We start from the raw sequence: 26427 nt of genomic DNA on the forward strand, positions 1-26427 counted from the left end.
CGGGGGGAGGGATGGAGCACCTCCCCCCCCAGCGGATGCCCCGACGAGAATAGGTAAGGGATTCTTATGTCCCTACTCAGAAGGCAAAGAGCAAACTATGGTCCCAATGGATCCAGCACAAGCATAAATCTATTAGCAAAAACTGAAGCTGAGGAAAAGGGGGGGGGATATAAGTAAAAGCATTATAAAAGCCATGAAGAGAAACTCTTCTACTATGGTGCAGTTGCTTTTTGATCCACTGAAACCCCTAAATTGTCCTGCCCTCTGACTGCATTTCTTCTCCTCACTTGCCTGAACTCGAATTTGGTTCTAGATTAGTACAGGGGAACACTCTAGACTCATGGAGCTGCTAGTCATAGGGAGGAACAAACTTAACGTTTCCCCATTACATGCATGTTCCATGCCTTGGCCATCACCTTGCCAGCATGATTGTCTTGTCCTTTAGGGATGGCGGAGAATTCTGCCATGGACTCCAATGAGGCTGGATGCTTTAGAATCCAGCCCCCCAGAGTCTGTGGCAGAATGGACCAACCCCCATCTGCCACCCCGCAAAATTCTAGGGATGTCGGAGAATTTCTCGATGAATCTCTGGGAGGCTGAATGCCAACGCATTCAGCCCCCCGAAATTGGTGGAGAAACGGTCCGCCCCCCCGCCCCCCCAGGGATGGGACTTACCTTGTGCGAATGTCCCTGGCGGTGGCAGCTCCCGGCGGCGGTTCGGTGGTGGCGGCGGCAGTGGCCGGTCTTCCGACTGGCTGCCGCCGCTGCCATTTCCAAGTAAAAAAAAACAACAACAAACGTGATAGGCTACGTAAAGATTTACGTAGCCTATCACGGCTAGATTTTCAAAAAAACACCGTGATAGGCTACGTAAATGTTTACGTAGCCTATCACGGCTGACTTTGGGGGGGAAAAAAAAGCGTGTAAGCAAATGGCGGCGCCCATGGGCACGTGTAGTCTACGTAAACATTTATGTAGACTACAGCGAAAATAAGGGCAATGCTATTTGCATTGCCCTTATTTCGCCGTAGTCTATGCAAATGTCTATGTAGACTACACGTGCCCAAATAAGGAACGCAAATGGCGGCACCCATGGGCGCCGCCATTTCAGTACGCACTTTTTTTTTTCCCCCCAAAGTCAGCCGTGATAGGCTACGTAAACATTTACGTAGCCTATCACGGCTGACTGCAGGGATGCAAACGGTGGCGGCTACGGCCACCGCCATTTGCGTCCCAGCAGGAGAAGAGGTTTCGCAGCCGGAGGGATGGGGCGCCTCCCACCCGGCCAGAATTTCGGGGGGAGGGACGGAGTGCCTCCCCCCCCCACGAAGCAAGCTGCAGGACCAGGTAAGGGACTTTCGTCCATCCCTACAAAGTTATCCCGGACGGACCTTACCTGCTGCTGGCTGGGTCCAGGTCCGTCTGCTGTGTCCGTAGCCGTCTGCTGCCGGTCTGTGGACACAAATGGCGTCTGGCATAGCAGACACCATTTGCAACCCTGCTCTTTTCATGATAGGCTATGTAATTTTTTACGTAGCCTATCAAGGCAAAGAGCAGGGACACTAGGGGTGCACGAAAGCCACTTACCTGGTCTCGCAGCTTGCTTCGCGGTGGGGGGGAGGTGCTTCGCTGCTCCCCCCGAAGTTCAGGCCAGGGGGGAGGCTTCCTGCCTTGCCCGGCCAAAATTCAGGCCGGGGGGGAGGCTTCCCGCCTCGCCTGGCCGAAATTCAGGCCGGGGAGGAGGCGCCTCTCCTCGCCCGGCCGCAAAATAAAAAGTAAAAAAAAAACAAAACGCCCCCGTGATAGGCTACGTGACGATTAACGTAGCCTATCACGGCTAGATTTGCAAAGTCAGCCATGATAGACTATGTAAATCGTCACGTAGCCTATCACGGGTGACTTTAAAAAAAAAAAAAAGCGCATACGCAAATGGCGGCCCCCATAGGGAGCCGCCATTCGCGTTCCTTATTTGGTCGCTGTAGTCTACGTAAACCTTTACGTAGACTACGGCGAAAATAAGGGCAACGCAAATAGCATTGCCCTTATTTTCGCCATAGTCTACGTAAATCTACGTAGAAACCGAAACTACTTCGGGGGGCCGAACACGTTGGCACTCGGCCCCCTGAAGTTTCGGGGAGAAATTCTCCCCCATCCCTAAGGGACACAAATAGTGTCTGCTACGCCATTTCCATCCCTGCTCTTTGCTGTGATAGGCTACGTAAAGATTTACATAGCTTATCATGAAAAGAGCAGGGATGCAAATGGCGTCTGCTATGCCGGATGCCATTTGCATCCGCAGACCGGCAGCAGGTGGAAGTCTGGCTGCGGACAGACCCAGCTGGCGGCTCTGCGGACTTGCCGCAGAGTGGAGCCAGCCAGGGAGGATTCCAGGGGGAAGAACGAATCACCTCCCTCCCATTGGTCCCCCAAGCAGACTGGTGAGCGGGGTTCGTACACCCCTATTGTCCTTCATCTGAGTCTCCAGGCAGCACAAACTTTCTGCCCTCAAGGAAAGTCAGGCCTGCTTAAAGATGTGAAGGCCTTGGAGCAGGAGAATGAAAGAAATAACAGGAAAAAAACTAGGAGGAGTGGGGTTGAAGTGTTCTTTTCCCCCCAGGGATTTTTGGAACATTTGTGTGAAATGGTTTATTTTATTTTTATTTTTTCCCATTTTTTCAAGGCATTTCACATCTCTACGCCTGCTTGTGAACCAATATCTTATAGGGCTGTGCACTGCTTCAGCCCAAGGCCCAAACCCCGAGTCAAAGCGGTCTGTTTCGGGTCACTTTGTGCCCCTTCTGAGGCAAAGCGGAGGGGGCATGAAGCAACCCGGAGAGGGTTGGGGGCTCTCCAAAGCACTTGGTGCACTTCAGACCTTCACCCTCCTGGTCCAGCCCCGTCCCGAGTGCCTCCACGTCCTTACCTGAGCCACCTTCTCTGCCGCCTACTCCGCCTCCGCCCTCACTGCTACCAACTGCTGAAGCCTGGACAAGCGGTGACTCTTTTTGCAGGGAGTCGCCATTTAAAAAATGGCGACTCCCTGCACTAAGAGTCAACGTCCGCGTCCAGGTCTCAGCAGTTGGTGGCGGCGAGGACAGCAGTGGAGAAGGCGGCGAGGACAGTGGTGGAGGTGGAGGCAGAGGCAAGGATGGTGATGGTGGCAGCAGCGAGTGTAGTGGCGGTGAGGATGGCAATGGTGGCAGCAAGGACAGCAACGGCGGTGGCAGAAGCAACGGAGGTGGCAGTGAGGACAGCGGAGGAGACGGTGGCAGCAAGGTAAAGGGGGTTTGTGAGGGGGCATTGGGGGAGGGACCTGAGGCGGAGTTTGGCATCTGGATCCCACTTCAGGTTTGGGGCCGAGTTGGGTCGGGGGCCCTCCAAATCTGCCCGAGCCTGATTGGACCCACCTCGGAAGCTGCAAAGTGGGTTGGATCAGGGGGTCCCTGCCTGCGCAGCCCTAATATCTTACTCTCATTCCATATGCCTTATAAGCTCCCTGTCCCTAAGACCGGAAACCCTGAAAGGGACCTGATTAACTGCCCTCGACCAGGGGAAATCTTGGTCAGGCAGAGCTTAGTAAATCCTGGAGCACCACCACTTTCACGCAGCACCAGATACGATACACCTGCTTTCTGGTTCTTTGGATCTCATCTTACAATACAACTTCTCCCACAACGCCATTGTTAGTTTAAGGTACTGTTTGATTCTTTGTTGTTCGTACTTCCCGAAAGACATAATGTTGGACTTCAGTGTGCCACTTGTTGGGGAACAGGAATTCCTGAAGACCTCTATGTGGCTCTTTCCCTCACATGTCACAGCCTTTTGAAGTGGCATGCATAAATTATTTTCATGTCACCCTTTGTTAATTTCATTGAAAAATACCTGAGGCAGCTTACAACTAAAGCATCATGTAAAGGAAAGCATGCTTCGAGGGCATAGTCTGAAGGTGCATGAGGCAGCCACCTTGCTGAAGCTAAGCAGGCCTGGGTCTGGTCAATGCTTGCAGGGGAGACTACCTGGGAATCCCATGTAGTGACCTTGAGTTCCACAATGGAAGAGAGGTGGAATATACAAGTAATAAATAAAAACATAAAAACGGGAGCCTAAAATTTCAGGGTCCCTGGTATTGGATACCTTACTTTAAACAGCCTCAGCTTGGCCCTGATGTTGTAGGTGAGGTTCCTTTGGGGACTGAGATTGAGTGTTCCCATTCACTCAGATTTACTTAAATTCTGCAAATCAGAACTAAAACAATGACATGAGCTGAATGCATTTATTAAAGAAAGATAAAATTTAACAGACATGCAAACCTTCAGCCAAGCAAAGATATAAAGCACACTCACATATCTTGCAGCTGTATGCCTACCACTCACAGCCGTACTTTCCCAGAAGGGTAAAGAGACTCTCTTCTTCTCCAAGCATGACCAGGGAGTCACTGAGGCCTAAGTGACTGTCTCAGAGTAATATCTCAGGTTCAGGGTGAAAGAAGAAAGACAAACCCAGATCTCTTCCATGTATCACCTTAAATGCCCTCCACCCCAATTGGTAACCTCCTTTCTCATACGTATTCTGAAATCTTTACATCTATAGGTTCACGTAACATTATAGGTCATCCTATCTCCAGGAAGTCCAACCTTTGTCCCCAAAATCACTTCTCTCTTTGATGTAACATGTTGACTCCAAAACAGGCCTAAGTTCTTCTTTTATGTGGTCAACAGCTCCTTTTTTCTTGGAACCCCATGGGTTGGGTTCAGGGTTCTTGTGCTCACTTTACTTATGAGTAGGAATGGTTAAACTCACTCTGGTCCAAGCTTGGTGGGTGTTCAAGGAGGTGTCTTTGCCACCCACCTATGCGAGCCAGGCCACACAACCTCCTGGAGGTTTGGCGAGCGGTCCTCTCATGCGCTGCAGCCGCCCATCCTCCATGTGGGCCCCGATCATAACACAAGATAGAGCTCTGTATTTTTCGTAGATCTAATGTTGAGTACAATGGTGGTCGTAAAGGGCCATTTCCCCAATGTTAAGTTGGGAAAATGGCCCTTCACGGCTGCCATTGTGTGCAACATTAGATCTACAAAAAATGCAGAGTCCCATCTTGCATGGAGGATAGGCAGATGTGGGGTGCACACGGACAGGGCCAGTACATGCTGCCTGCTCATGTGGTCCAGCAGGTGGTGGCAGGGGCTTGCTGAGCCAGGTTCAGGGGTGTGTGTGGGGGTAGCCTGATGGACTCCAGGACCCAGTTGGGCACATGCACAATCCCTACTTATGCAGTGGCCAAGGAGTTTGCAGGAGTGTACTGCTGTTCTTTGTACAACCCTTCAGTTAAAATCCTGGGGAAGACCTCTTGATGTAACCCCCGGCATGGCATGAGGATTCTTCTGATCAGAAAGCGCAGGCAGCCTGGGAGGCTGCAGAGCAAAGAGAAGAGGCATAATTTGGGATAGGTGAACTCCCCTGTGACCTGCTTACAGGCTGCTGGCGGACCCCCGCTGGCTGCCCAACCCAGGCGGGTGTGCGGGCTGAGCCACCAGATGGTCTGCGAGTGCCCAACAAGTGCTTGCAAGGTTTTTTCCCTCATGAGCCACAATTTTGCGCAAGAAAGATATAAATATTATGGAAATTGCAATTTACACAAAATTGCGGCTGCAAATAGGCCATTTTTGACTAATTTGGGGCAAATGGTGCTATTTACACCACAATTTTGTGCAGAAATTGCAATTTCTGTAATATTTATACCGACGATTTTGCACAAAATGGCAGCTCATGGGATTCCCCGTTGTCACCCACCAACCCTTCCTTCTCTCCTTCCCAGGAGAGGGTGAGGGGTTGACAGGCTGCAGGGACGGGAATCCCTGTTACCGCCTGCCAGCCCCTCATGCTTGAGGACAAAGTGTTGGTTGGTGGCACAGGACCCCTGCCCTCACTGTATGTCAACTTGTCACTCTCTCCTTGCAAGGGGACTCCTGCCACTGCCACCCACCAACCCCTTGTGTGCTCTCCTTCCCAATGCATCAGCAAGGAGGCACAAGGGTTTGGAGGTGGCAGGGATCTGCAAGCTGGACCTACTCACACTGGTTGAGTTGGGCCAGAGAGCGGATGGGTGAGCCAGAATCCGGGGCTGCCGAGCCAGGGAAAACTTGCTGGGTATTACCCACAAACCAGATGCCTCTGACATCCCTATGTGTAATAGGGGGAAAAATCCAAACCACAGGCACAGCAGCCTTGACCACCTCACAGTGATTAGGTAAGGTCAAAAAGACCACAAAAGTAAATTTGAGAATGAAGCAGGACAATGGAAGCCTTTGTCAGGGCTGGAGGAAAACTTTCAAGGAATTGGGGGATAGATGGTGCTGCAGTACTAGCTCCACCTCCTCCATGGAACTGAACGCAATGCTGCCCCCCTCACATCTGCATTGTGGAAGATGCAAAATAGGGCCTAGGCTGATGACACCATGGATGCTGTTGCCACTCGCAGTGCTGGTGCAAAGAAGAAATAAGCAATAAACCCATAGGTAAAAACCAAGGCAAACCCCCAAAAACCCGTAGGAAAAAATAAGAAGCTGTCCTACCCCCCCGGGCAATGGTGAGCCCTACCTATGAGAAACTGTTGGAAAAAGTATCCTTCCTCTGGAGAAGAATTCAGCTAAATGGTCAATATTTCTGCCCACAAATAGGGTGGGCAATTTTGAGAGGCTCTACTGGGAATACACAGGATACAAGAGTATGCCTAAACATGGCCATAATCCCTCTGTTCGAGAAGTGAAGTATACACCTTACTTTGCATAAATTCTGTGGTAAACCTGCAGCCAGTAAATAGGCTTGTTAAGTATGTTAGACTGAAACATCTGAAGGATTCTGCATCATCACACCTACATCTAGAAAGCATGGAGCTTTCCACTCTTGGGAAGGCCTTATAACTAGGGATGGTCAAACTCACCCACTGTTGCCTCATGTGCTGCTCGCTGGACCCCCACTGTCTGTCTGCCCCTGCTCAGCATGCAGTGTGAGCCACCAGACAATCTGAAAGAGCCTGCATTTGGCATGTGGCGTCCCACTTACCTGTGAGCTGCCATTTTGCAGAAAACCACATGTACGCTTTTTGCGTCAATGGCCATTTTCGTACTACGGCAGCCGTAAATAGCACCATTTATGCAAAACTGCAGGTGTAAGTGGTCTAATTAGGCCAATTACACCTGTAATTTTGCATAAATGGTGTTATTTACAGCTGTCATTTTGTGCAAAATGGCCATTGACGTAAAATGCTTACCCGTGGTTTCCTGGAAGATATTGCCTCGAGGGTAAGCAGGGATCTCCACGCTTGCCCAACTTGGTGTGTGTGCGGACTGGCATCTCAGGGGCTGAGTGAGAGGATGTCTGCCGATTCCACCCCCTTCCCAGACTTCTGGGACACCCCTAATTATAAATGGCTTTGAACCCTGAGTTCCAGTTGCTCCCTACTCACTTCCTCCTCCTTGAAGACCCTCTGGAGTACGACCTTCATGCTCTCCCTAGCCTGAGCCCTCTTGTTCCTCCCCACAAGGAAATAAATCAGTGGGTTAACGCTGCTGTTTAGGGAGGCACATAAGAACCCAATACCTAACATGAGATTATTTATTAAATAGGGAAAGTGCCTAGGAAGAAATGAAATAATAAGGTAAATGGCAATCTGTGGAAAAGCCAAGAGCAGGAAGAAGAGGAGTGCGAGCAAGATGGCTGTTAAGAGCTTCTCCCGCCTTTGTTGTTGGGATCTACAGCAGATTTTGATGAACAGGGTCAGACTGGAGGCAGTCATGAGTGGGAGGCAAAAAAGGGAATGTATAATAATGTGGTACTTTAGCATCTCCTGTCTCATCCTGTACACAGTAGAGACAATCATTCCAATTCCAATTCCAGAGAGGAGGAAGGAGAGGACCCATATGAGGGCACAGAGAGCGATGGACAAGTGTGGCGGGCGACGGCACCGATGCCAAATGGGGAAGAGGACAGATACACACCTGTCTATGCCGATGGCTGTCAGAAGAAGCTGACCAGTGCCACAGGTGAATACAAAGAGCTCATGAAGGATATCATGGGCAGTATAATGTATAAATTCATTCACATGAAAAGTTAACATCCTTGCAAATTGGACTATAAGGACTCCGAAGTCAGCAACAGCCAAATTCAGGATATAGGTGGTGAAAGAGTTCCTTTTAATGGAGAAGCCAAGAAGACAGATGACATTTCCATTTGCCAAAAGTCCCCAAGTGCAGATAACAACCATTAAGAAATTGACAGAAAGTACTACATGTCGATGTAGTGAAAAATAAGAATCTGGCCAGAGGTTATGGATGTCGTTGTATTCAGCATAATTGTGTGTATTATTTTCCAGGCTAACATCGAATGATCTTTGGAACTGAGATGTCAGATTGAAATTGGTCCTCATATTTAAAGTGTGCTTTGTGGGTTCTTGTTTCTGCTTCTTGTATGGCTCTTCTTCTGCTCTCCTTCAGTATTTCCCACAAATCTAGTACTCTTAGCTGAGAGCCATTCCTCATATAGTTAGTGAAGATCAAAGGTGTGTTATTGTTGTTTCAGTTTTCCCAACATAGATTGGTGGAGCTGTGTGAAATTTCACATAAAGGCTTTGTTCTGTATGCTTACGTTTCAATTATTTTTTGTGCCTGTCTCATGGATTCCTCCTCAAGAAGAAGAAGATTTCTGTGGAACAACAAAGTCAGTGTGTCTCCAAAATTACTTTCTTAGACCCATTTGAAGCAGCACAGGTTGTGGTATATTCAAATAATTGCAGACTGGATCAATAGCGGACAGCTCTTTTCCATTCTCCAGATATGTTTGCTCTGTCACACAATGCAGTCAAAGACAATGGATTCCATCAGTTCTATTCTGTTACCAAGCTGCAGTTCTGCTAGGTTATGGATTCTGCTCCAGTAGTCTCCTGTTAAGGAAGCATAATTTCAGAATGTTGAAACTGGATTTATTCCTTTGAGAGCTACAACTCTTATATTTTAAGGAGTAATTAATAATTGACTTTCCCAAAGTAAAATATTTATGCAGCTTTATTGTTGTTCCAGAAGAATTGACCAGCGCTACCGCATACAGTGCATGCCTGTATATATTAGGTGTATGTAGGGATGTACGAAAATTCCTCCACGGATCTTGGGGAGGCCGAATGCCAGCGCATTTGGCCCACCGAAATTGGTGGTGGAACGGCCTGCCCCCCCGCCCCCCCCAGGACGAGACTTACCTTGGGTGGATCTTCCTGGCAGCAGCGGCTGTGGCGGCGGCTGTGGCGGCGGTTCAATGGCGGCGGCTGCGGCAGCTGGTCTTCCGACCGGCTGCCGCTGCAGCCATTTCCAGTTTAAAAAACAAAAACAAAAAACGTGATAGGCTATGTAAAGATTTACGTAGCCTATCACGGCTAGGTTTTTTAAAAAAACCGTGATAGGCTACGTAAATGTTTACGTAGCCTATCTTGTCTGACTTTTTCAAAAAAAGAACAGCAACGCATGTACGCAAATGGCGGCGGCCACGGTTTACGTAGACTAAGACGTGCCAAAATAAGGCATGCAAATTTTGGCGGCCATGGCTGCTGCCATTTGCATACGCATGTTGTTGTTGTTGTTTTAAAGTCAGCCGTGACAGGCTACATAAACATTTATGTAGCCTATCAGGGCTGACTGCAGGGACGCAAACGGCGGTGACTACGGCCGCCGCCATTTGCGTCCCTGCTAGCCAGCAGCCGGATGTCTGACTGCTGGCAGAGCCGGCCAGCCCCGCAGAATCGCTGCAGAGCACAGCTGGCCGGCGAGGATTCCATGGGGGGGAGGAACGGAGCGCCTCCCCCCCAACCATAAACATAATCCGAGAAAGGTAAGTGCCTTTTGTACATCCCTAGGTGTATGCCCATACCATAAAACTATATATGAACACAATTCAGCAATTTGGAAAACAATTCAGCTCAGACCAATTCAGAGGCTGCCTGATATAACTTCGGTCTACATCGGAAACTTAATTCAGAAAACCAAATATGTGTGTCTCACATTGACTATCACTAGGGCTGGTGGCTCCCTTCATGGATCACTGCCTTGTTGTGGCGAAGGGGCTTGCGTAACTCAGTGAAGCCATAAGCTATGCCGTGCAGGGCCACCCAAGACAGACAGGTCATAGTGGAGAGTTCTGACAAAATGTGGTCCACTGGAGAAGGAAATGGCAACCCACTCCAGTATTCTTGCCAAGAAAACCCCATGGAATGTATCACAAGGCCAAAAGATATGACACCGGAAGATGAGACCCTCAGGTCAGAAGGTGTCCAATATGCTACTGGGGAAGAGCAGAGGGAATTTTCAAGTAGCGCCAGAAAGAGTGAAGCGGCTGGGCCAAAGCTGAAAGGACACTCAGCTGTGGATGTGTCTGGAGTTGAAAAGAAAATCCGATGCTATAAAGAACAATATTGTTTAGGAACCTGGAATGTCAGATTAATGAATCAAGGTAAGCTGGAGGTGGTCAAACATGAGATGGCAAGATTGAACATCGACATCTTGGGAAGCAGCAAACTAAAATGGACAAGCAAGGGCGAATTTAATTCAGGTGACCATTATATCTACTACTGTGGGCAAGAATGCCTTAGAAGAAATGGAGTAGCACTCATAGTCAACAAAAGGGTGGGAAAAGCAGTACTGGGGTATACTCTCAAAAATGATAGAATGATCACAGTACGAATCCAAGGCAAACCATTCCACATCACAGTAATTCAAGTCTATGCCCCAACCACTGATGCCAAAGAAGCTGAGGTTGATCGGTTCTATGAAGACCTACAACACCTTCTAGAACTAACACCAAAAAAAGATGTCCTCTTCATCATAGGGGATTAGAATGCTAAAGTAGGAAGTCAAGAGGTCACCGGGATAACAGGCAAGCATGGCCTTGGTGTACAAAATGAAGCAGGACAACAGCTAATAGAGTTTTGCCAAGAGAACACGCTGATCATAGCAAACACTCTTTTCCAATAGAAAAGTCTTTTCCACAGAGTATTTTCCAACAGCACAAGAGGCGACTCTACACATGGACATCACCAGATGGTCAATATCGAAAACAGATTGATTAAGTACTTTGCAGCCAAAGATGGTGAAGCTCTATACAGTCAGTAAAAACAAGACCTGGAGCTGACTGTGGCTCAGATCATGAGCTGCTTCTTGCAAAATTTTGGCCTAATTGAAGAATGTAGGGAAAACCACTAAACCATTCAAGTATGACCTAAATCATATCCCTTATGAATATACAGTGGAGGTGAGGAATAGATTTCAGGGATGAGACCTGATAGACAGAGTGCCTGAGGAACTCTGGACGGAGGTCCGTAACATTGTTCAGGAGGCAGCAACTCAATCCATCCCAAATTAAAAGAATGCAAGAAGGCAAAGTGGCTGTCTGATGAGGCTTTACAAGTAGCTGAGGAAAGAAGGGAAGTGAAAAGCAAAGGAGAAAGGGGAAGATATACCCAACTGAATGCAGATTTCGAGAGAATAGCAAGGAGAGACAAGAAGGCCTTCTTAAATGAGCAATGCAAAGAAATGGAGGAAAACAGTAGAATGTAGAGATCTCCAAGAAAATCGGCGATCTCAAGGGAACGTTTTGTGCAAAGACGGGCATGATAAAGGACAAAGAAGGCAGGGACCTAACAGAAGCAGATGAGATTAAGAAGAGGTGGAAAGAATACACAGAAGAACTATACAGGAAAGATTTTCATGTCCCTTATGGCCATCATAGCGCGGTCACTGAACTTGAGCCGGACATCCTCGAGAGTGAAGTCAAGTGGGCCTTAGGAAGCATTACTAACAACAAAGCTAGTGGAGATGACAGTATTCCAGCTGAGCTATTTAAGATCCTCTGCAGGGATTCTGCGGAGCCGCTGGCCGGCTCCGCCAGCAGCGGGACATTCGGCTGCTGGCTAGAAGGGACGCAAATGGCGGCAGCCGTAGCAGCCGCCGTTTGCGTCCCTGCAGTCAGCCGTGATAGGCTACGTACATGCTTACGTAGCCTATCATGGCTGACTTAAAAAACAACAACAACAACGCATGTATGCAAATGGTGGCTGCCGCCATTTGCGTTCCTTATTTTGGCACGTCTTAGTCTACGTAAAGATTTACGCAGGCTAAGACGGCGAAAATGAGGGGAACTTAAATAGCATAGGCGCTACGCTATTTGCATTCCCCTTATTTTCGCCGTCTTAGTCTACTTAAATGTTTATGTAGACTAAGACGTGCCAAAATAAGGAACGCAAATGGCGGCGGCCATGGCCACCGCCATTTGTGTACGTGCGTTTTTCTTTTAGTTTTTTTAAAGTCAGCTGTGATAGGCTACGTAAAGATTTATGTAGCCTATCACAGTTTTTTTTTTAAGACCTAGACGTGATAGGCTATGTAAATCTTTATGTAGCCTATCACTTTTTTTTTTTTTAACTGCCGCCGAAGCGCTGCCGGAGCCACCGGAGCCACCGCCACCATGAAGATCCGCCCAAGGTAAGTCTCATCCCGGGCAGGCAGGGGGGGTAGGCCATTCTGCCACCGATTTCGGGGGACTGAATGTGCTGGCATTCGGCCTCCCCAAGTGGCGGAATTTTCGTACATCCCTAGTTCAAACTACCGTACAATTGCGCTCATTTCACATGCCAGCAAGGTGATGCTCAAAATCCTACAAGCTAGGCTACAGCAGTATGTGAACCGAGAACTACCGGAAGTACAAGCTGGGTTTCGAAGAGGCAGAGGAACTAGAGATCAAATCACCAACATTCGCTGGATCATGGAGAAAGCAAGAGAATTCCAGAAAAAAACATCTACTTCTGCTTCATTGACTACGCTAAAGCCTTTGATTGTGTGGATTACAACAAACTCTGGCAAATTCTTAAAGTGATGGGAGTACCAGACCACCTTACCTGTCTCCTGAGAAACCTGTACGAGGGTCAAGAAGCAACAGTCAGAACTGGACATAGAACAACCGATTGGTTCAAATTTGGGAAAGGAGTACGACAAGGCTGCATATTGTCGCCCTGCTTATTTAATTTATATGCAGAGTACATCATGAGAAACACCAGTTTAGATGAATCACATGTCAGAATTAAGATTGCCGGGAGAATTATCAACAACCTCAGATATGTAGACGATACCACCCTAATGGCAGAAAGCGAAGAGGATCTAAAGAGCCTCTTGTTGAGGGTGAAAGTGGAGAGTGCAAAAGCTGGATTGAAACTCAACATAAAAAAAATGAAGATCATGGCATCTGGCCCCATCACTTCCTGGCATATAGAAGACGAAGAAATGGAAGTAGTGACAGATTTAATTTTCTTGGGCTCCAAGATCACCGCAGATGGTGGCAGTAGCCATGAAATTAAAAGATGCTTGCTCCTTTGGAGGAAAGCTATGGCACACCTAGACAGCATAGTAAGAAGCAGAGACATCACCTTGCCGACAAAGGTCCGTCTAATCAAAGCTATGGTTTTCCCAGTAGTAATGTATGGCTGTGAGAGCTGGACTATAAGGAAGGCTGAGCACCGAAGGATTGATGCTTTCGAACTGTGGTGTTGGAGAAGACTCTTACAAGTCCCCAGGATTGCAAGGAGGTCAATCAGTCTATCCTAAAGGAAATCAACCCTGAGTGCTCATTGGAAGGACAGATACTGAAGCTGAAGCTCAAATATTTTGGCCACCTAATGTGAAGAGAAAACTCTCTGGAAAAGACCCTGATGCTGGGAAAGATTGAAGGCAAAAGGAGAAGGGGACGGCAGAGAATGAGCTGGCTAGATAGCATCACCGATGCAATGAATATAAACTTGAGCACACTCCGGGAGAGAGCAGAGGACAGGAAGGCCTGGTGTGCTATGGTCCATGGGGTCACGAAGAGTCGGAAATGACTTAACGACTGACCAACGACAACAGGGATGGTGGAGAATTAGGCATGGTGGAGAATGGACCACTCACCTGTGCCACCCCACAAATTTCACGCCAGCCGGATCCTACCTGCCGCCAGCCAGGTCCGAGTCCGTCCAGTGCCGGTCTGCAGATGCAAATGGCGTCTGGAGTAGCAGATGCCATTTGCGTCCCTGGTCTTTGCCCTGATAGGCTACATAATTATTTACGGGGGGGAGGATTCCAGGGGGAGGAACAAATCACCTCCCCCCCCACGGACCCCACAGCAGACCCAGGTGAGTGGGGTTCGTACACCCCTAACTATCACTGGTAATCAAGAAATGGCTATACCTAAGGATGTACGAAAGGGACTTACCTTGTCCCGCAGCTTTTTTTGCGGTGGGGGGGAGGCGCTTCGCTTCTCCCCCCGAAGTTCATGCGAGCGGGGGGTGTCTTCCCGCCTCTCCCGGCTGAAATTCAGGCTGGGGGGAGGCTTCCCGCCTCGCCCCCGGCCGAAATTCAGGCCTGGGAGAAGCGCCCTGTCTCCCCGGCCGCGAACTTCAACAGAAAAGTAAAAAAAAAACAAAAACGCCCCGTGATAGGCTACGTAACGATTTACGTAGCCTATCACGGCTAGATCTGCAAAGACAGCCGTGATAGGCTACGTAAATCGTCACATAGCCTATCACGGGTGACTTAAAAAAAAAAAAAGCGCGTACGCAAATGGCGGCCCCCATAGGAACCCGCTATTCGCGTTCCTTATTTGGTCGCTGTAGTCTACGTAAAGATTTACGTAGACTACGGCGAAAATAAGGGCAATGCAAATAGCGTTGCCCTTATTTTCACCGTAGTCTACGTAATCTTTATGTAGACTACAGCGACCAAATAAGGAACGCGAATGGCGGCTCCCTATGGGGGCCGCCATTAGCCGTACGCGCTTTTTTTTTTTAAAGTCACCCGTGATAGGCTATGTGAGGATTTACGTAGCCTATCACGGCTGACTTTGCAAATCTAGCCGTGATAGGCTACGTTAATTGTCACGTAGCCTATCACGGGGGCGTTGCTTTTTTTTTTACTTTTCTTGGAATGGCGTCGGCGGTAGCCGGTCGAAAGACCGGCTGCCGCCCCCGCCCCTGTCGAAGCCCTGCCGAACCGCTGCTGCGACCCGCCACTGGGAGCGACATTCGGGAAAGGTAAGTCCCATCCCGGGGGGGGGGGTGGGGGGGAGAATTTCTCCCCGAAACTACTTTGGGGGGCCGAATACGTTGGCACTTGGCCCCCTGAAGTTTCGGCGAGAAATTCTCTGACACCCCTAGCTATACCATTTTTTTTCCTGATTGTTAGACGTGGATGAAATTTGCTGGCATAGTACCATAGAAAATAGTAGTAGGTAGGGATATCAGAGAATACTGCCACGGATCTCAGTGAAGCTGAATGCCAGTGCATTACATAGCCTGTCATGGCCAAAATCATGGACGCAAATGGTGGCCGCATAGCTGCTGCCATTTGAATCCACAGGGTCCAGACACCTGTGAATGCACCTGGCCGGCGGCTCCGTGCAGAGCCGGCTGGGTTAGGATTTCGGGGGGAGGTGCAGAGTGCCTCACCCCCACTGCAAATCATCTGTGCGAAAAGGTAAGTGACTTTCATACATCCCTAGTAGTAGGAGCTTTTGAGCTAGGTGCCTTTAATCTTTTATCATTATTGTTTTAAAGGAACTGCTGATAAAGTTTTCATTTCTGGGCTGAATTGAATGAGATTTGCAGGGACAGTTTCGGAGGGGATCAAAATTCCAATGTTTCAGAATAGGTGCAGAGAGTTTTGTGCAAGGTCAGTAATTGCAGTTTGGGGGATCCACAATGAAGGACATGGTTATCTCCCTATGTTATTGTGGGAATTGACCTGAAAATGACAGAGAGCAGAGATGTGGCCCTAGCTAAGACATCTACAAAATTTCAGAAGAATATGGGAAGCATTTTTGAACTTTGAATTCGTTTATTACAGTCACAGACCAGTGAAATCAGTATAAAACATATAAAACACAGTTTAAACTAGCACACACTTACAAAATACAATTCATGAGTAGGGATGTCAGATAATTCCGCCATATATTTACGTAGGCTTTTACAGCGAAAAAAACACCAAACGCAAATAGCGCCCACTACGCTATTTGCAGTTCCCTTTTTTTTCGCCGTAATTGCCTATGTAAATATTTACGTAGGCTAGAACGGCGAAAAATAGGGAACGCAAATGGCGGCCGCTGTAGCCGCCACCATTTGCGTACGCTGTCTTTTTTTTGCTTGGCTTGCCGTGATAGGCTACGTAAATTCTTACATAGCCTATCTCGGCAAAGACCAGGATGCAAATGGTGGCCGTGGCAGCCGGTCAAAAGACCAGCCACCGCCGGAGCCGCCACCATCCGGACCATCTGCCCCAGGTAAGCCTCGTCCCGGGGGGGATCAGCGAGGATCCGTGGGGGGGGCGCTGAGTGGCAGGCCGTTCCGCCACGGATTTCGGGGGTCCGAATGCACTGTGATTGCCTCACTGAAATCCGTGGCAGAATTCTCCGCCATCCCTATTCGCTTCTTCATCATAGCTGTGATAGGCTTTGTAAGTATTTATGTAGCCTATTACAGCAAGCCAAAAAAACACAAAAAAACAAACAGCGTATGCAAATGGCGGTGGCTACAGTGGTCGCCATTTGGGTTCCCTATTTTTAGCCGTTTTAGCCTACATAAATAGTTACGTAAGTATTTAGATGCAAATGGCATCTGGAGTAGTTTTAGCCATTTTAGCCTACATAAATAGTTACGTGATAGTAGTCTATGACGGCAGCTTCGCAGGACACAAATGGCGGCCACTACGGTGGCCGCCATTTGCGTCCACAGCAGCCCGTCTGCGGCCAGAACTCTGGCTGCCGATGGCCCTGGCCAGCAGCTCCGTGGAGCCGCCGGAGAGCGGAGCCACCCAGGGAGGATTCCGGGGGCAGTGACGGAGCGCCTCCCCCCCACCGCAAATCCAAGCTGCGAAAAGGTAAGTGACTTTTGTACATCTCTATTCATGAGGTTCCTCAGATAAATCTGCTGCAGATTCAAATAAGGCTGGATTCTTTGGAATCTGGCCTCAGGAATCTGCAGAGGATTGGGACCGCTTACCTCCACTCCAGGAGGACTGGAGGGGGAACGGCACTCGGCTGCTTCTTGCCAGTCAGAGCCATTTACCTCCTCCCTGTCCCTGCCATGTCTTTTCTTAAAAAAAAAAAAGAGGCAATCGGCAGCATGTGCCCATAGACTTATGCGCAAAATAGAGCCATTAATCCCTGCATCTAAGCCTAGGGACACATAGACTTATACGCAAGATTTATGGCTCTATTTGCCTCTAAGTCTATGGGCACATCCTGCCAATCGCCCTTTTTTATTTTTAAAGAAAAGACATGGTGATCGGCAGGGACAGGGAGGAGGCGAATGGCTCTGGCTGGCAGGAGGGAAGGTAAACATCCCCCAAGCCGGTTCTGCCCCCCCTCCATAATCCTCGTGGAGCAGGAACCGCTCGGGAGGATTCTGGGGGGGGGAGGATCACCTCTCCCGCCATGGATTCCCCACCAGAACGGACAGTGGGGAACCTGTACACCCCTACTTCTTTCAAGAAAATGTCAAAATGACATCATTTTTTCCCTAGTTTGCATTGGAATCATAAAAAACTGGCAACCCTTCCAGTGACCCAAGAAGACACATCCCTTATACTGATTGGTATCAATGTGGTGGACCTGCTTCCCAGAAAGGCTCTTAATAGTGGGGAAATTAGAGTTTCTCTGCATTCCTTATAGAGATCACAATGTAAGAGAACATGTTCAACTGATTCTCTTTCTCCAGCACCACAGAAACATATCCATTCACTAACCAGGATCTTACTACATTGTCCATTTAATAGCGCTGATAGAAACACATTAAAATGGGAAAGAGTAAATGCTCTTCTATACTTTGAAATGGTTAATGTATACAGATATGGACTGCAGTGATTCCGTAATTATTTAAATCATTATATTTCATATGGAGTAATGGAGAGCAGGTTTTATTTGCAGCAGTTCTCAAATACTGTAAATCTAAATCTATTAGTCTTTGAACAACAAAAAAATTGGGCCTTCTCAAGCCCATAACTGCCCATGACTTCTGCAGAGAAGCCTAGCCTATGTAATTTCTTCTCCATCACTCTCATCCAGCGGGTAACATAGGAATCTGAAAGCAATAAGGAGAGATAGCTACCAGGAACTGCTAAAAAATGTAAATGTCATCACCACTTAAAAGCATCAATCCATACCTTTCATTCAACTGATTGAATACCCATGTCCAGATAGATGAGGCTGGACAGCCATCTGTCAGGGATGCTCTGACTTGGATTCCTGCATTGAGCAGGGGGTTGGACCCAATGGTCTTGTAGGCCCCTCCCAACCCTACTTCTATGATTCTCTGATAGATTGCTGCATTCCCCACACAAGAAGGAAGGCCCAGTAGCTTCCTAAGAAATACAGACTGAACCCTTTCCTTTTGGAGATTAAATCCCAAAATCCAAATAGGGCTTCCATAGGTGAGTTGGGCCAGAGTCTTAGCGTTGTAAATTTGAATTGCAGAGGGAATAAACTGGCCACCTAGCTTGAAGAAGAATCTTAAGATCAGCTGCTGGCTAAGGTTTACTGAATCAAAATCCTGCTTATGTTGTACAGACCAGAATCCACTGCTCTGCATTTGTAGCCAGTGTAGTGTAGTGGCGAGAGTGACGGACTGGGAGCTGGGAGATCCGGGTTCTAGTCTCCACATGGCCATGGAAGCTCACTGGGTGACTTTGGGCCAGTCACAGACTCTCAGCCCCACCTACCTCACAGGGTTGTTGTTGTGGATACGACGGAGAGGAGGAGGATAATGTAAGCCGCCTTGGGTTCCTTGCAAGAGGAAAAAAGGTGGGATATAAATGCAATAATAAATAAATAAAATTTGTACACCTAAGTATCTTAGATGGAAGACTTGCTTGATGATATTAGCATTTCAAGTCCATTTATGTTGTTTATGGGCTTTTGAGAACACTGACACTTCAGACTCGCTGTCATTGATAGTCAAACTGTTCTTGGAGCAGTAAGTCCTAAATGCAGACAATAAGTGATTTAACCCAGTAATGGAAAGTGACAACAGTACAGCATCATCAGCATTCAAAAGTAGAGGAATCTCACTGCTGGACAGTTTGGGAGCATGGGAATCGACATTACCCAGATAAGAGGCCAAATCATTTAAAAATAAATTGAAAAGAAAAGGGGCCAAAATGCAACTCTGTCTTATACCCCTTGTAACAGAGATTGGATTAGAAACTTGTCCCTTCTGCCCACATCTGACTTGACTAGAAGTCCGATTCTACAAACGAGGGCTTTGGCCCGAGGCCTGAACCCTGAGCTGAAGCGGGCTGCTTCGGGTCACTTTGTGCCCCCTCCGAGGTGAAGCGGAGGGGGCACGAAGCGACCCAGAGTGGATCAGAGGCTCAGCAAAGCACTCAATACGCTTCACAGCTTCAGCCCCCCCCAGCGCCTCCAGGTCCTTACCTGCACCCGTCTTCCCCTGTGTCTCACCTTCAAGGACTAATGGCATGCTTTTCTCAATATCCCATGCTGACTCACTCCCTAAAGATAAGAGACTTGGGCTTACTTTGTCTTTTGCCTGAGGAACATCTGCAGACCACCCTTTTGGACAGATCCATGCCTTGGCATACAGACTACAGACAGACGTCACCAAATATGTAAGTTCTGAGTTCTGAGATTCCTATGACATCCCTAGCCAACATTCATAGGGGGGTGGGAAAGAGGAAATTGCTTAATATTCTCCTCTGAACCCATGCAGACAAACACTACTGTAAATGCAACACAGAGAAGGCTACAGCAGAACTGGTTGTATCTGGTAAGCAGGGGTGTGATGGGAGACCATTCCTGCTCCATCCAACTGGCTGGTTTCTCTTCTCTGAACAGGTGTGTCGTCTGTGACTCACCTGACAAAGAGAGAAAACAGCCGCAATAAGGACAGAGACCACTCAGCAACAGACATGTGCATCTGTTCCGGGCTTCAAGTATTAATTTTTACGGGTTGTGGTCCCTGAAACACCCTTCAAGCCAAACAGCACAGAGTGCTACGGCTACCACAAAATACATTTTTGTTGCTTAAAACAGTATTAGAGAATAACAAATCTTTGAAATGATAAAACAAGCAAAACACATTACTACATGCAATGCAATTAGGACGATTAGAAGCTTAGTAGAAATCATGACTAGCATATTCTTAGTAAAATTAAAGTTTTATTCCTCACAACCAACATCATTACAATCTAATAGTTACCTATCCATCAAGCATGGTTGGCAGAGCTTAGGCAATCATGTTTGGCAGGCTTGTCATTCTCCCAGGATCTCTCTGGGCAATCAGCTCATATCTTTGCTTCTTATAAGCCTTTTGTTGATGACCTCATCCTAATTCTCAGAGCTGGTCATACCACTGCTTCTGGTTCTACCACTAACCCTAATAGGGCTTTAGTTCTTTTATCTCAGATACACATCTGTGCATCTTAACTTTTTGGGCTTACTACTCATGACTTCAGGATGGCCCTTAATGCTGCCAGGTTTACGACTGCCTTTAGAAACACCCTGGTGAAGGTTTATCTGACCAAGAGATAATGAGATTCTTACTTCCAAGAATTAACCAACCCACTTCTGGCAAGCTTCTTCTTCTTTCTTTTTATTTTGGCCTCATTTCCAAGGATACTTTCTAATACTTTCTAATTTCCAAGGATACTTTCACAGTTATCTCACACCACAAATGGAACTAATCACACTCTATTAGTAATCACTTACAGTTGGCATCCACAGATCTTTATGAATAGCACTCTTATGAAATACAATGAATTCTGATCAATAAAACATGTTACATTCATAGTCTGGAGCACAGGTGGCTTCTGAAAAACTCCCAAACTCCCAAAGCTCCACCACCAACTAAGAGTCAGTAGCTGAGGCCTACATCTACCTCTGAGTCCTGGATTGCACAGATAGTGACTTGTGATGAAAGATCACACCACACTTGTGGATCATATACTTTTTTTTTACTCCACCCCCCCCATTATTGTATTGCTTAGAGGCATAATGTTAAAGTGTTTATTCATTTGAATATTCCTTTTGCTTCCTTCCCCATTTCTCCCTCCTTTTAAATAAATCCTACTTCTTGTTCTTTTAGAGCACAATAAGGTGCTCACTGGGCTGTCTCCCTACACTCTTTCAAGGCAGAGTGGTCCTCATGGGCTGGAGGCACTGTATGATTTTTTGGGATCAGCATTTTCCCTCTCACCCAGCTAGGGATGTTGGAGATTCTGCCACGGACTCCAGTGAGGCCGGATTCTTTAGTATCCAGCCCCCCGGAGTCCATGGTGGAATGGACTACCCCCCTGCCACCCCCCGAAATCCCCCCCAGAATGGACCTACCTGGTGGCGGTGGCAGTGGTGGTGGCAGTGGCCCCGGGTCATCTTCTGGCTGCTGCCAGGCTGCTGCGGCCACCATTTGTGTCTGTGCCTTAGGCCGTGATAGGCTACGTAAATACTTACATAGCCTATCACGGCAAAGAGCAGGGGTACAAATGGCACCCATTATGCCATTTGCGCCCCTGCTCTTTGCCGTGATAGGCTACTTAAGTATATACATAGCCTATCATGGCCTAAGGCACAGACACAAATGGTGGCCGGTGTAGCAGCCGCCATTTGCATCCGCAGCACGGCAGCAGCGGCTGGAAGTCTGGCTGCGGCCGGCCCTGGCTGGTGGCTCCGTGGCTTTGCCACAGAGCGGAGCTGGCCGGGGAGGATTCCAGGGGGGAGGGATGGATCGCCTCTCCCCCCCCCCCAGCGGATGCCCAGACTAGAACCAGGTAAGTTATCTGCTCACCCCTACACCCATCCCACTAGCGCATGAACCCAGATCCCACAGTTCCCACCACCATATAGGGCTGCTGGTAGAGAAAGTGAGGCTGCAACATAGACCCATCAGAGCTTTGAGACAGTGACCTGCACAGCTCAGTTCAAGTAGAGGGGGCAGACATAATGTGTGCCTGAAGAAGAGCAGTTTGCTTTGTCGGGGCGCTTTGATGTAAGAGTGCCTTGAGCATGTTGTCCTCCAGTGGGATCTCCCAGCAGTGGTACCCTGGTGAGCCCCTAAGATAAGCTTTCCAGGCAGTGGCAAGCCGCAGCAGTGGGTACCTGCACTTTCTAAAACAGGGAGAAAAAGACAATAGCACTGTTATCAGAAGAGCATGCCTGGCATATGAATCTGCAAAATAAATGGTGCATAGTCAAGAGATGCTGTGGCTTTGGAAAAGAGGTTAGCTTCTGGTGAACAAAAAGCCCTGGGGGGAAATTATGAGAAATCAAGGAAACTTCAGGCTGAAATTTTCTCATACCCATAAATAAATGTCAATCAGAAATCTTTAGGGAAGGTGAGTGGAAGACAATAGTGGCATAATATCCCATGCTGGAATGGCAGGTGATGGGGAGATTTGCCAAGGAAGTGTTGCACCCCTCAAGCCTGGAAGAGAAATAGAATGTCTCACCAAGCTTAGTTGAGATCTGAGTAACACTTCCTAGAAAGAAGAGGGTTATTTTTCTGCAGACCAGCATGACATGAGTTTCGCTTATCTGTATTCATAATTCAGCCACAGGAAATTAGATCTGTGAACCTTTTAGCTTCAGCTTTTTTTTTGTTCAACAAGTCACAGTGGGGGAAAAGATAACATCTCTAAAGTTTGGGTGTGGCCATATTTCTGAGAAATTCTCAGGGTGGGACTGGTTTATCTTATCTTAAATGAAGATTAATGGAAGCCCAGTGGGTTTCTTCCCCTTTAAAAAGGCCTCATATCAATGGCAAGTTTCACTGTAAGCTCTCAGCTGCTGTTTCCTGGTCCAGAATCCCCATATGAATTAGGATAGATGATAGTAGCACCATTCCCAGGGACATCCTTTAGTAAAGAATATGGCTGCCCACACTGGCCAGTTCAAGATCATTTTCTTAGAGAGCAATCCTATGGCCTGTGGGCGAGCATCCCAGGGACCATCGGATTGTCGGATTTCCCCCTTCCGAGGTTGAAGACAGCATTCTGACCTTGGAAGGGGGAGTTGGAGATATGGAAAGAACTGCACTGGTCACCCTCCAAGGTCAGAAAAGTGACCTCGGAGGAGGAAAGGGGGTGTTTCAGTGCATGGGGAGAACAGGTTATAAGTTTTCCTGAGCCTCTTCCAGCCTTCTTCCCTCCCCATCCAAAATACCCTCACGAGATGGGCTAAAAAGCCCATCTAGCAAAATCTGCAGGGAGGGAGGTTAGGTAGGCAAAGACCCCCTCTGCTACTCCTCCCACTCTGCACTGGATGATCAGACACCTCTGAGTTCAGGGGCTTCCGATTACTGAGGGCGTAATCAAGAGCATTGCCCCCTTAGTTTGCTTAAAGACCATTTCCTCCCCCTAACAGACAGTGCTTGGTGGGGCAGGGGGAAAGAAAGGGAGCTTTTTTCTAACCAGAGGAAGACTGTCTCCCATGAAACATAGCTCCCCCTCCCAAAATATATCCTTGGTTATTAAATTACTAAGATCTTCAGGGTTTTTAATTAATTAATTATTGTGGGGGGGGCGGTGAAGAAAGTTGGTAAGATTTACCCCCATAAAGTGAGACTTGTATGGTTATTCAGCTAATGAATTTGAATAACCACTACTGGGTTTAGAAGCAGGGAATATGAACATAAGAGGAGTCCTGCTAGATTGGACAAAAGGACTCTCTAGTCCAGCATTCTGTTCCCACCTTGGCCAGATGCCTTGAGGAAGCCTGGCAGTTAGGGATGTACAAAAGTCACTTACCTTTTCACAGCTTGGATTCGTGGTAGGGGGGAGGTGCTCTGTCCCTCCCCCCGGAATACTCCCTGGGCCGGCTCTGCCCTGTGGTGGCTCTGTGGAACCGCCGGCCAGGGCTGTCCGCAGCTGGAGTTCTGGCCGCAGACGGGCTGCTGCTGATGCAAATGGCGGCTGCCATAGCAGCCACCATTTGTGTCCTCAGAAGCTGCCGTGATAGGCTACATAGGTATTTATGTAGCCTATCACGGCAAGCCCCCCCCCAAACACAGCGTATGCAAATGGTGGCAGCTACAGCGGCCGTCATTTGCATTCCCTATTTTTAGCCGTTTTAGCCTACTTAAATATTTACGTAGGCTATTACAGTGAAAAAAAGGGGAACACAAATAGCGTAGTGGGCGCAATTTGTGTTCCTCCCCCCCATTTTAGCCTACGTAAATATTTACGTCTAAAAAGGCTAAAAATAGAGAACGCCTTAGCTGCCGCCATTTGCGTACGCTGTTGTTTGGGGGGGGGCTTGCCGTGATAGGCTACGTAAATACTTATGTAGCCTATCATGGCCTCTGCAGGGATGCAAAAGGTGTCCCTGCATTAGCCGTGATAGGCTATGTAAGTATTTACATAGCCTATCACGGCTATGATGAGAAAGTGAATGGAGCTTACCTGGTGGCAGATGTGGCGGTGGCAGCTCCGGCTGGTCTCCTGGCCGCTGCCGGGCTGCTGCAAGTCAGCGCGGATGGCAGCAGGTAAGTGCTCCATTTTGCGCACCTTTCGTGGGTTGGGGGGCGGGGTCTTCGTTCCGCCACGGATTTCGGGGGGTCAAATGTACTGGCATTCAGCCTCACCGAGATCCATGGCAGAATTCTCTGACATCCCTACCGGCAGTAGAACATCACTGCAGTAACCTCCTGCTTGAGTTCCCCAGTAGCTAGTATTGAAAGGCATATTGATACAGGAGGTAATACATTGCTATCATGACTAAGAGCAAGTTGATAACCGTATTTTCTAGGGATGTACGAAAGTCTTACCTGGCTCCGTGCCAGGCAATCCGTGGTGGGGGTGAGGTGCTCTGTCCCTCCCCCTGGAATCCTCCCCAGCCAGCTCCGCTCCTCCGCCGAACCGCCGCCGAACCGCCACCGGAGCCGCCGCCACCAGGAGGATTCGCCCAAGGTAAGTCCTGTACCGGGGGGGGGGCAGACCGTTTCGCCACCAATTTTGGGGGGCTGAAGGCGTTGGCATTCGGCCTCCCCGAGATTCGTGGCGAAATTCTCTGACATCCCTACCAGTGCCCCAGAGGCTCCTTGTCAAATGTCAAGGCATTATCAAAGCAAAGGAGAGGAGAGGTGCAGCAGGCACAGTCAATGAGCAGTCTGACCGACTGAACGAGCGGGTCATCGACACGACTCATCATCCCAGTGGCTGCTTACAGAATGCAAAATGGTCGGATTCATTCCCTACATGGAAAGATCATTGTTCAATGGGAAACATTGGGGCCTGACACATCAGCTTCTTTTTTTTGCTGGGGGGATGGGGTGTCTGTCAGCAGGGCAGGCTGGGCATGGCAGGCACTGGCAGGAAGGCAGGCAGGGAGGCAGGGTAGAAGGAACGGACTTGGGAGACTAGGCGGCATAATGGAGTACTTCTGGATCAATACCCCCAGTAATAGCCAGTCCGTCCATCCGATCGGGGAAAAACATAGCGCATCGCAGCAACAACTCAACACTCCTCATGTTCCCTCCTCCCCGACTATCACTGCAATGGCAAATGGATGATTGCACAATACTGCATACAAATGTTGCACAGATGTAGCTCAAAGTGTGCATTTCAAAGAATTAAAAGTGCGCGATTTTCTGTGTTTCCCCATGTTCAGACTTTGCACACTTCACGTTTGCACATACAAATTGCAGAGTCAAAAAACAATTGGTGAAGCCGCAACCTCAGAACCACGAGCCATGCCACAGTTTGTGGGGGTGCTTGACAGTGCCAGGCATTTGCGGAGCACTTCGGCGAACAGTGGGAGACAGGGAGAGGCGAGCTGTGGAGGGTTCGCACATCCCTACTGAATACAGGTAAGACTTCACCATTACCAGCTGGTATTACACATGCCAGCCTTCCCCAAGCTGGCACCCTCCAGATGCATTGGACTACAACCCCCCATCAACCACTGGGCATCCTGAGTGGGATGATGGGAGTTGTAGTCCTACACATCTGGAGGGCGCTAGGCTGTGGAAGGCTGACTTTTGCTTGAGTTCGAAAAGGCAATGAACAATCAAGTGAGTGAGTGTGTCAAGAGATCTTCAGGCCTTTTGGCCCTTCTTTAAAATATTCCCGTTTGGTTTCTGGCTTAGCGATTGGACTAAGTTTGCCTCGTAGGACAAGTGAGAGGACATGTCCTTCTGAATAAATGCAGCTGGAAAGCTTCCCAGGTGATTTTTAATTGAACTTCTCAGCAGCTGCAGTGAATAATAACAGCATGTTTGATGCCCCCAGGAACCTGTATGGTGAAGGTTCAAGTGTTCTCAGCTGGATCTGCTACTTCCTTACCCAGCGTACCTATGGTTATTCCATCGCATTTTAACCTTCCAAACATGTGCAACTTTAGTCAGCCTGCCCGGGGATACATTGC

The 26427-nt window shown here is 48.3% G+C and overlaps 1 protein-coding gene across 3 annotated transcripts; it reads right to left on the reverse strand.

Annotated features, from left to right (window-relative positions):
• Positions 1–7223: 7223 nt before the first annotated feature.
• Positions 7224–22548, reverse strand: LOC146346556 (mas-related G-protein coupled receptor member H-like). 3 transcript variants are annotated; one of them, XM_084848720.1, is made up of 3 exons: positions 21973–22548; positions 18774–18837; positions 7224–8938 (listed from the first exon to the last, which is right to left on the reverse strand). In XM_084848720.1, exon 3 carries the CDS (start codon positions 8423–8425, stop codon positions 7421–7423), a length of 1005 nt encoding a protein of 334 aa, XP_084704846.1. In that variant the 5' UTR covers positions 8426–8938; positions 18774–18837; positions 21973–22548; the 3' UTR covers positions 7224–7420. The 3 variants fall into 3 exon arrangements, with proteins under 3 accessions (XP_084704846.1, XP_084704845.1, XP_084704847.1); XM_084848719.1 differs by lacking the exon at positions 21973–22548 and adding an exon at positions 20270–20520; XM_084848721.1 differs by lacking the exons at positions 18774–18837; positions 21973–22548 and adding an exon at positions 20270–20520.
• Positions 22549–26427: the final 3879 nt, after the last annotated feature.

The sequence above is a fragment of the Heloderma suspectum genome, chromosome 4 (assembly GCF_057233095.1).
Source record: "Heloderma suspectum isolate Gila_16-S chromosome 4, 16-S_ref, whole genome shotgun sequence".
Lineage (NCBI taxonomy): Eukaryota > Metazoa > Chordata > Lepidosauria > Squamata > Helodermatidae > Heloderma > Heloderma suspectum.

What these genes read in the sequence shown, in the direction of transcription:
- LOC146346556 (XM_084848720.1), bottom strand. Translation starts at nt 8,425, where the DNA reads ATGAGGACCAATTTCAATCTGACATCTCAGTTCCAAAGATCATTCGAT.